Source organism: Marmota flaviventris, chromosome 1, assembly GCF_047511675.1.
Source record: "Marmota flaviventris isolate mMarFla1 chromosome 1, mMarFla1.hap1, whole genome shotgun sequence".
NCBI classification, from domain to species: domain Eukaryota; kingdom Metazoa; phylum Chordata; class Mammalia; order Rodentia; family Sciuridae; genus Marmota; species Marmota flaviventris.
The window spans coordinates 66262837-66273243 of NC_092498.1; the positions used below are offsets into that span (position 1 = coordinate 66262837).

The 10407-nt window shown below is 33.2% G+C and overlaps 1 protein-coding gene across 2 annotated transcripts in view; it reads right to left on the reverse strand.

Annotated features, from left to right (window-relative positions):
• Nucleotides 1–8928, reverse strand: part of Sema3a (semaphorin 3A) — a 191606-nt gene extending 182678 nt beyond the window's left edge. Inside the window, exons 1-2 of one of the 2 annotated variants that reach the window (XM_071613509.1) lie at nucleotides 8891–8928; nucleotides 8211–8404 (exon numbers count right to left, since the gene is read on the reverse strand). In XM_071613509.1, the coding sequence (XP_071469610.1) occupies nucleotides 8211–8322 (112 nt within the window). In that variant the 5' untranslated portion in view covers nucleotides 8323–8404; nucleotides 8891–8928. The other variant, XM_027926422.2, reaches the window with a different exon arrangement.
• Between the last annotated feature and the right edge of the window lie 1479 nt (nucleotides 8929–10407).

The window sequence follows — 10407 nt, forward strand, 5'->3', positions numbered from 1 at the left end:
AGATTTGAAATTCGAAGGGAAAACTTAATGCTTCTGACACAGAAGCATCGGTTTATTCAAAATTATTATAAATTATTATAAATTCTGACACATATCCTGAAGATCCATAAATATATATAGCTTGGATTGACCTAAGGTGTAAACAACTTTATTCTTACTTTGCTTGAATATATGCTTAAGGATTAGGACTAGGCCTACATTACTTTTACTGCCATTTAATAGTTATGATTGGTACACAACAGTGCAATTGATAGCTGTTCTACTGTTCTTTCCTGCTATTTCTAACTTTTGACCAGAATAACAAATATTTTTTAAGAATTTTCCATCCATATTTGTAAATTCCTTAAATTACAAATGTCAGTCTACAGCCCTATAAGTGGCTTAAGGAAATTAGGCTATTATCCTCTTCCATCTTCTTAACAATTTGAGATCAGAATCTAAATCAGAGTTCAACCTGTATTATTGTATAGTCACATTTCAGCCAGACATTTTTTTTTGGCTATTTCCTATCACATTTACTTTTCTGAGAAAGAGCTCTGAGGATGAAAAGGTTGAAGAGGGAAATGGGAGGTGTTACCAGGCTGTGGGGCAGGAAGACAAGGGAAGGAAGAAACTGACTTGGAGATGAGGCAGCAGGCGCTGTGAGCAACTGTTGCCCTTGGTAAGTGTGACAGAAGCAGCAAAGGAAGTTCTGAAATGCTGCATCTTAGCAAGCTGTCAGAGAGCAAAGCCAGGATTCTTGAAGAAGTGGGGACAATGAAAAATAGTCAGCTGAGATTGTTAATTAAGGATATGTTCAACTTCATTTGGGAGGACTGGTTTTGCTACACAAACATTTCAAGTGCTCAGTGTGAGGTTAAGACAGTTTTCTTTATCTTTAGCCACTATTTAGTTTTATAACAGTGTCACTTTCTTTTCCATATGTGAGTACTGCAACATAAGAGAAAAAGGAAATCAAATGTGTCCAAAGAAAGGAAGTAATTCCTCACCTTGTACCTAGAATCTTCCTGTACATGTGTATTGTATATTCCCCATTTCTGAGCTGTAGGCAAGAAAAGATGACCAGGATATTTTCTGATTCAGTCTTGGAATAGCCTTGGTTCAAAATGAGATGTGGCTTGGGGGAGATGCCACTGTTCTCACATCCTTGTGCAGCTGAAGTATCATTGACATACAGCCTCTACCTTGCAGCTAGCAACACTTTTCCTTTCTCAACAGTACTACAATGTACAATTCACTTATAATAAATTGATTTATTATAAATTTGCATTCCTCTTGTTTCCAAAATGAATTGTGTTTTTTAAAAGGCATATTTTAGATTAAAAAAAAAAAAAACAAGATGCACCAACTAAGTCACAAAATCAGTCAACAATGAGTGACTGTACTAGCCTTTGAGAGTATATAGATTAAAATATAATACATAATACATATCCATCTTCATGAACCTCACAATCTGGCACTACAAAGATGATTCATGAAAGTAGTTTTACAGACTTAAAAAAAAGTCATTTGATGTAGTCAATAGAACAGTTTCATTTACTATTCTGATGATAAGCCAAGTGGGTGATGTTTGTTTTACCTAAAGACATATTTATGATTATAGCAGCACATTAATTACTATAAGTTTGGGTCAACATTGCTTCCTGTGCCACATCTCTCCAAGAAAGAGAAACCTAGAAATGCAGGTTTAATGGTTTATTCAAAAGATGACAAGACCTCCTAAATTTGTGGTCCTTCTAAGTTTTAGCCTAAGCTTGCATAAAATACTAAGACCAAATTATTCTTATTTTATCAACAGAATTATATTTTTGCTTATCTTCATTCCCTAGTTCAAGTATAAATTGTATATTTTCTTATCCTGGGTTTGACAGAGTCCAGCTTTGTTACTGTTTAGAAATAGTGTGAGAATTCTCTATTTATACTGATGTTTATGTCTTGGCAATAGAAGGAGATAGTAGCTGGAGACATTCAGACTTATTTATGTCAGATGGGATTTATTGATTCTTCCATATGTTTAATTATGATGATAATTTTGAACAGGTTAAAAATTAAAAGAAGCCATTGTTTTACAGATACAACTTTCTAAACATTATCTTCTCAGCTAGGTACTCTCCAATTATAAATGGTAGCAATAATGTGCCACAGGCAAGCTCACTTCTTCCTATAAGAAAATGATACAGAAAATACATATATATGTAATTTATTACATACCAACATATGTAATTAGTTTTCATACTAATACCGTCCTTCCATCACTCTAATTGTTGGTATCACTATGTCACTAATTAGTTTACTTTCTATCTTAGAGATCAGGCTCACATATAACCTCATTTAAGTTAAAAAATTATTGTTTATATATAACCATTTACTTCTTCCTGGTCAAAAATGTATCAATAAGTGCATGCAAGGAACACATCAAAATCTTTAGCAAATTTCACTTAAGTAATGTATCATTTTCATGCATGTCACATCTCATGACTCTTGCCAGTTTTACCAAGCACAGCCTCTACACTTTGTTCCATGGGTGCTTATCCTAGCAGCCTGTCCTTTTCAGAACCAGTGAAAAAGCTGTGACAAATGGCTAGTGCCACCTATTAGTGGAAACATAGAACTGCAAATCATGATGATTCCTTTAGATAGCACCTTGGAAATCACAAAAAATTAATGGCATCCCAATCCTAATTTATGTTTACAACTGCTGGTCTTCATAAATGAGTTCTAACTCTAACTTTGTTTGGAAGTTGTATGTACAACTTTACTGCAAAGGATCATTTTATCATAAACTAATTCATAATATTTTGATAGGAGTAATGTTTTATTACTTTAATACACAACTTGCCAAGTTATAGTATTAGGACTTTGTAAATATATGAAAAAATAAAATGTAGTGCAATGAAATAGGTGCCTGGAAAAGTCATTCATTTATCCTCTCAATTTATCCCATTCAACACTGGTTGCCTAATTATCAATCCAAAATGTATTTTAATATTGATCATTTTGGAAACTATTAGAAAAATTCAAATATAAATTCTATTTAAGATAGTCCTGATTTTAGATTTAAAAATTCTTCAAACGGTGTGAAAGTATGGTATTTTGATCTTTTGACCACATAGATGTGTGGATGAAGTTTAAGTTTGAGATAATAATTTAAACCACAAAATTGCTCATGGACAAGTAAAAGTTGATGATAACTTTAAAATACAAGTTTCTTAAAGAACACATCTGAAAATATGATGCAAAATTTAATACAGAATGCAATTGTGTATTCACACTAAGGATAATATCTTCTTCAATCAATAGCTTAGCATCTATTTTTGTCAATAGGGACATATATAATCATATTAATTAACCTATTAAATTTATTCCTAAAATATCCTTAAATTAATTCTTAGGTGCAGAATTTAAGTAAAACTGACCCCAAATGATATTTGTTAATTATGTTGTTTATGGGTGATAATTAAGTCAGAAAATGAAGGGAAATTAGATATCACAGTCTACACATCTATTTATTGGGCTAAATATCTTGGTATTTTTTATATAATTTATAATAGTAGACTGTTAATTAACATGAAAAGAAAATACAACACAAAAATTAGAATTAGGAAAATTGTCTATTCAATGTTCAGGTTTATTGAAGTTAATAGTGACTGAATATCATTGTTATAAGTTAATGATCTAGAGGCTTATTTTTTGGTCTCAATTACTTTCCTACATGCTACAGTTTACACTGTATAAATTATTATTTCAAAGTCCAATCTGTTTGGCAGCATTAACAGAGGAGCCACAAATTTGAGACTTCACTAGCCATCATTTAATCTGACCAGAACTGAATTGAATCACAAGATGTGTGACTTTTATATTATTTTTATGTTCATTTTTCATTATTTTGCCAGCATATTCTCGTTGATTAGACAAATTAAAGTTCTACTGTTCTTTTGTGTTTAAATTGAAGATCTTGGAATCAAAATCTGAGGTTAAAGTTAGTAAAATTTGAAAAGATCATGTTAAATAAAGATTAGCTAGTTAAATTCCAGGTGCCAAATGAATAGTGACTGTTTGAGAAAAGAAACTGCAAAGAATTTATGACTTTGTTGCTCTATGCACACACACACACACGTGTGTGTGTGTGTGTGTGTGTGTGAGAAAGAGAGAGAGAGAGAGCGCTTGTATGTGTCATTCTTTCCCCTAACTTTCCTACAAAATTTAATTTTAACTGCAATAGCTAAATTTTTCATGTAAGACACATTCCATTCTATACTATTATATAAATACTTAGGATATTCATCAAAACTTTTCACAGGACTTAAAGGTCACACTCCTTTTATTTTATTTATATATAATAAATATGATATAAAATACGATTGTCATTTTAAGCTAATATATTTATTTGTGAAGGCTTTTTATCATAAGTCACATCCTGTAGATTGCTGAAATTATGATATAAAATATAATTGTCATTTTAAGCTAATATATTTATTTGTGAAGGCTTTTTATCATAAGTCACATCCTGTAGATTGCTGAAATTATTTTCCCAGCCATAAATATCAACATGAAGATATGTATTTTAAATAGAATACATGTATGCATATATCCATATCTATACACATATCCATATCTTTATATATGTAGTATGTATAAATAAACTCTTTCTCTCTCTCTATGTATATATGTGTATATATATACACATATATACTATACATAAAATATATATATATATAATTAAACACTATTTTGGCAAAAAAATTGCTGAACAGAAATAAAGTTCAGTAAATCATTATTTATATTGATTAGTTAACAATAATAATTTGTTGAAGAATAGACTAAGAAGAAAAAAATTTTGAAACTTTTACTTCAGAGATTTTAATTAAATAAAATTTTCTTCTAATATCAGAAAAGTGTACATGAGAATTTTGATTTAATTGGCAATCTCATTCTCACAAGAATTAAACAACAAGACTCTAAGGGGGGAAATGTCATCAAATATGAAAAGAAAGTCTTTAAAATGTCTACCCTTTATTTCAGTCTTATTTACTAAGTCCTCCCTATGAAGGTAAGGTTAAAATTATTGATTTAACCTTTGGATTCACAGGATCACCATCACATTGAGACTTGCATGTGTCTTTGATTTCTACTAAAACTGAAACACACAATGTCATGGGAAAACCCATTACATTGAATGATGGAATATCTGTCATTTATTTAAAACCCGAAACCTATTCATTCTTGTGATTTACATTGATTTTACTGAAACCTTCATTGTATCACATATCCCAAATGAAAGATTAAATTATTTTCTAGTATTTCATAAGAAAAGTAAAATCTGTCTAGTTTTGTAGAGGAAATAAACAGTTATGTGCCATTTTTTAAAGTAGTAGCTTAACTTTTAGTTCTAGTGCATACATTTAAGGAAGGCAAAAGTATCTCTGAGTGAATGTTTCTTGAGGATAATTTCTATGTGACTGCTGAGATTTATGGAGTTCTCACATTTTCTTCCCCCACAAGGATTCTAAATCAGATTGGTTCAGAGGAAAAGCCAGCATACCCCATTTTTCTAATATTATCACTTCTCCAGATGGTCCTGAGCACATCTATTCAAGTCCTTTTTCCTAGAAAGTAAAGAGGTATCTTATTAGATATGGGTGTACATTCCCAACAAAGGCTGCCTTCTTGTTTTTACTTCTTTTTCTTTCTCATTTAATGTATCAAACCTCTTTAATCTCCTACTAGGCAAGTAGAAAATAAGTTCAGTAATTGCATGAAACTTCATCTTAGCCACCTGAGCAATGAGAGGGTTAATGGTGGATCTTTGAAAACAAGTGACCATGGGAAATGAAGGTTGGCAGGGATTTAACTCTTCATGAGTCCTGCTGGAATATTTTTAAGGGTAATGCAGTTGATATTTTAACTATGTTTGACATCTCATTAAGGAGGAAAAAGAAGTAGCTAAAAAAAATCTATCTCCATTATAGTTTAGAAACAAAGTAATTGGCTACCAGGTGTTTGCTTTGGCAAAACAAGCTACATCCAGAGACAAAAAGGTAATGCAGACCAATAAAATGACACAAGAAAAACTGTTTGGACCACTCTGTTTATTCTTGTTGTCCATTTCACAGTTTATTTTTAACCAAACTGCCAAGCTTTTGGTATATCAGTAGAATTGTTATATAGCTGTGAGGCAGTTTTGATTAAAAAAAAAAAAAAAGCATAATAATTCTGATGAATGCCATTGACCAAAAAAAAAAAAAAAAAAAAAAAAGGAAAGGCTTATAATGACAGTGTCTAATATATAGATCTTGTCAAAGTATAGAGCTGCTTCATCAGACAAGGTTAAAATATTTTAATTAAATTCTATCTACCTGACTTGAACGTATAGAAAAAAGAAAAAGGTACCTCTTCTATCATGGAGAATGATAATCTATTCGCCATGAAAATAAGATTATTTCAAAATAAGAAAGTATGGTATTCAATTTTTATTTGATTTTAAAATTGATTTAGCACTTTGACAACTTTCTCTAAATCTTATAGATTTTAGAATGTTTCACTTTTTTTCACATTTATTAATCTAAAATTATAGCATGCAGCCATTCACATCTTTGAGAACTAAAGTTGCATATAAACTTATACTGAATATAAACTTGAATAAAGTGGACTATTAAGAATTATTTGATGGCATCTTCTCAAGGAGAGAAAAGATGTCATAACATTAAATGTTATAGAAACAATACAAAGACAGTTATTAAATAGAAACATAATAGAGATTTAATTGAGTATTTAATGGATGGTATGCTTTAAAAAAAAAACTTGTAAAATAAATAAAATTGCAATTTTTGCTGATGCTTAAAATCTGTTCTTCATTGGACACCCAAGAAATTATTAGACCAAAAATATTTTCTAATTCAATGTATTTTTCACAATGAGTATTAAATTCAAATAAACACATTTAATAGGTGTTTAATTTCTAATCCAGAGTGTGAAAATTACCTCTCTTTTCTACTTGAGATCCTCTTTCACACTAAAGCATTCAGAAAGGGATGTTAGCCATCATGTGAAAATTAAAGATTATATCTTCTGGCATAGAGCAGTGTATAGTAGACAGACATCACCACAGATATCCAATAGTTTTCTTTTACCCCATAGGCTAAAATTGTAGCATAACTGAAGCTTCTCACTGCCCCACCCCCAATTCTAGAAATCTGAGAATCCTAAGAAATCAGCACCTTAGGGAGCAGAACTACTTGAGTGCAAACAGTTTAATCTTCAACTCCATTTCATAATACCTGAGTTATAGAAGTATTTTCTGATATTAAAAAGTATTATCTGGAAGCATTTTAGCATTACTTTATACATCAATCTATAAAATCTGTCTAAACAAATTTTATAATGAATATTTTCTCTTAAATCCTCAATTAAAAACAAGCACATGCATGAAACTGTAACCAAATAAAGTACCATGTAATACAGATGGGTGTTTTTTTCTTTTATCAATCTATACTTTTTTATAAAGAAGTTCACATAAGTAGCTATGCAACTAGAGAGTAATAGCTCTTCAATTCTCACTGAAGTGCATACGGAATTAAATAACATTATATTTGAAAAGCTAGCTTTACACCAATTAGTCAAATACACAGTCTTTTGTACAATCATAACACACTGTGGAAAAACTAGTCTGTTCTCCAGTTTATGTTCCCTTGGCAAACCGTGATCTACTGCTTATGTTAAGCATCTGATTGTCAGATTTGAACAAACTGAATATTCATGATGATGATTAACCATTTAATGTCTAAAACTAAGAAAATACAATTCATCATAACAATTATTATAGGTGAGACATGCACATTTATAAAGAGACCATTTTTTACATTAGTATTGTTTTTAATTTTTTAAGAGAAGTAAAGTCAGAAAAATTAACAGAAGATATGATCAAAAGATATACAGATCAGCATGTACCAGGCATGCAGCTCTTCTCTGCAAATGTGATTAAATGCTCTTTGTTTGCATTTAAATTGTCACATATCAAACAGAAGACGTGCTTTAAAAAAAAAGTGTTCAAATCATCTCAGAAAGGTACATATAATCACATAGGTTTCTCAGGTTAAACTAAAGGTTTGATGGTTTGGGTTGGGAGGGAGTTCAAGGAACGAAGTGTGTGTGGCGGGGGCAAAAAGCTAGCCAAAAAAAAAAAAAAATAGAAAGAAAAAAAAAAGATTTACCTTTGTAGGATAATTTCAGCCTTGGCACATTGTTCTTCCCATTTTGATAGTTTGCTCTTGCTGTAAGTAATACTCCCCAGAAAAGACAGACAATCCCAGTGAACCAGCCCATGCTGCAGACGCTGTAGGTCTCTGTGCTGCTTCAGTCTTCCTTCCTGTATTGTGCGGCCAGAGAAGTTCAAACAATCTGGAAACTGGAGGTAACAGGTGATTTAGGTCAGTTTCATTCATAAATGCAGACAATCAAGACCTCATGGCAACACTAACACCTCTTCTTCTGTAACAGTCACTGAAGCACAGAAACTTCAAACCCTCAAAAAAAAAAAAAAAAAAAATCGAGCCAGGCACCGGATAATGAGGCACAACTGTTGTGTGGAAAGAGAGAGGAAAAAAAAAAAAATTAACAAGGGCTGCGGCAGTGGTGCTTAAGAAGCAGTTCCTTTTATCTATGTTCCTCTGATAGCCGGTGGCCGACTCTAATCCTGCTCCCTGCTTCATTCGGCTCCGGGGAAGCAGAATGAAAGGGAAACAGAGAAAGAGAGAGAGAGAGAGGAGGGGAGAGAGAGAGAGAGGAGAGAGAGAGAGAGAGGAACCGTCAGCAGGAGCAGCGCGGACTTTTCCTGTACACATGTAGGGAGAGATGACACAAGATCCCACAGACAGGTTTTCCCAACACTCACTAGACTGGCTGACAATGGGAGAACAGGCGAGCTCAACCCACTCCCCTTCCCTCCTGTCACACAACACATGCAAAAAACATCTCACAGAGATTAGAGCCGGGAGCAGAACCCTCCAGCGTGCCTGTGAAAGGCATGTAGCTATAAATTTACTTCCCAAGGCAAGCGTTGTTTTATAGCCATTTTTGGGTGCAATTTTGATTAAAAAAATCTGAATACTGTTACCTACATAATTTACAATTCATGCTCATTATACAATCCTGCTGAACTTGAGTGTGCGTGTGTGTGTGTGTGTGTGTGTGTGTGTGTGTTGGAGAGAGAAACCTTCTCATCAATATAACTTTAACCACTGAAGGTTTTAAAGCCTTGTTAGAGATCATTCCCTCCTCCCAACAAACCCCTTAGGCTCAACCACCCCCTTCCCCTGCCCCACTGCAATTTCAGTGAAGAAATTCCTAGTAAAGCCCATTTCAACAATCAGTTCAAGACAAATATAGGTCCACTGAGAATTATAAATTACAACAGGGGATTCTCAAAAGGATACTGAAAATTTAAAAACATCCATGGCTTTCCAGCTTCTGGAATGCTCTACCTAACATTTTTAATGCATCACATCTCATTAATAAAAGCTACTTCCCTAGTTTTGGTTTAAAGGGCAGAGGAAGATGACAAAGTTCAAGAAAGTCCCTGCTGAGTGTCAAGGACCAAAATAAAATGAATATTTCTGTCTCTTCATGAGTTGGTGAAGGGTCACTAAATTTTCTGGGGGGCACATATACATGTATTCAGGGAATCAACCAAACACCATGAGTTCTTTACAAAGCAGGCATGTGGTCTGTGGTGTCTCAATTTCCTCTATTTTCTTTCAGTTTTTCCCAAAGCTGATATCCTTATAGGATTTGGGGGTTGCACAAAAGTTAAAAGGAGAGAACTTTTCTTTTGTTAGTGTCCAACTTTCTCTGCTCTTTCTTTCCTGCCACTGCCACCCCCTCTCAGCACTTGAAGTACAGAACTGAACTTAATAATATGGAAATTTCTTGGCCAGAAAGAGAGGGTGAGTCTCACAATTAAAAACACAAACACTTAGCTGAAAGCAGTTTAGAATCCTTACAAAAAAATGATCTAAGCATTGTCAAGACAGCTTTCATTACCGAACGACTACAGACCAATAGAGAAAGAGCAGTCACTGTGCACTCTCTCTCTCCACCCTCTCTCTCTCTCTTTCAAAATGTGTTTGTGTGAGTGTAGGTGGAGGGGGATAGAAAGGGGGAGGGGTAAAGGGAGGCAGGATTCTTCCTCCACTTCACTAGATTGATTCGTCAAACAGATCCTATTGTATTTGTCAGTTTCCACAAGCCTATTGATCAGTTAGTATTGTTAAGAAAATAAAATCCAAAAATAATGTTGATTTTACTGATTCTCACACTTGTTATCCTTAGCGCTTTTCACGCTCTGGGCAATGGATTAGGGCTACAGATGACAAGAGGCCTGTCTGTCTTTCATGGATTACTCTGTACAGA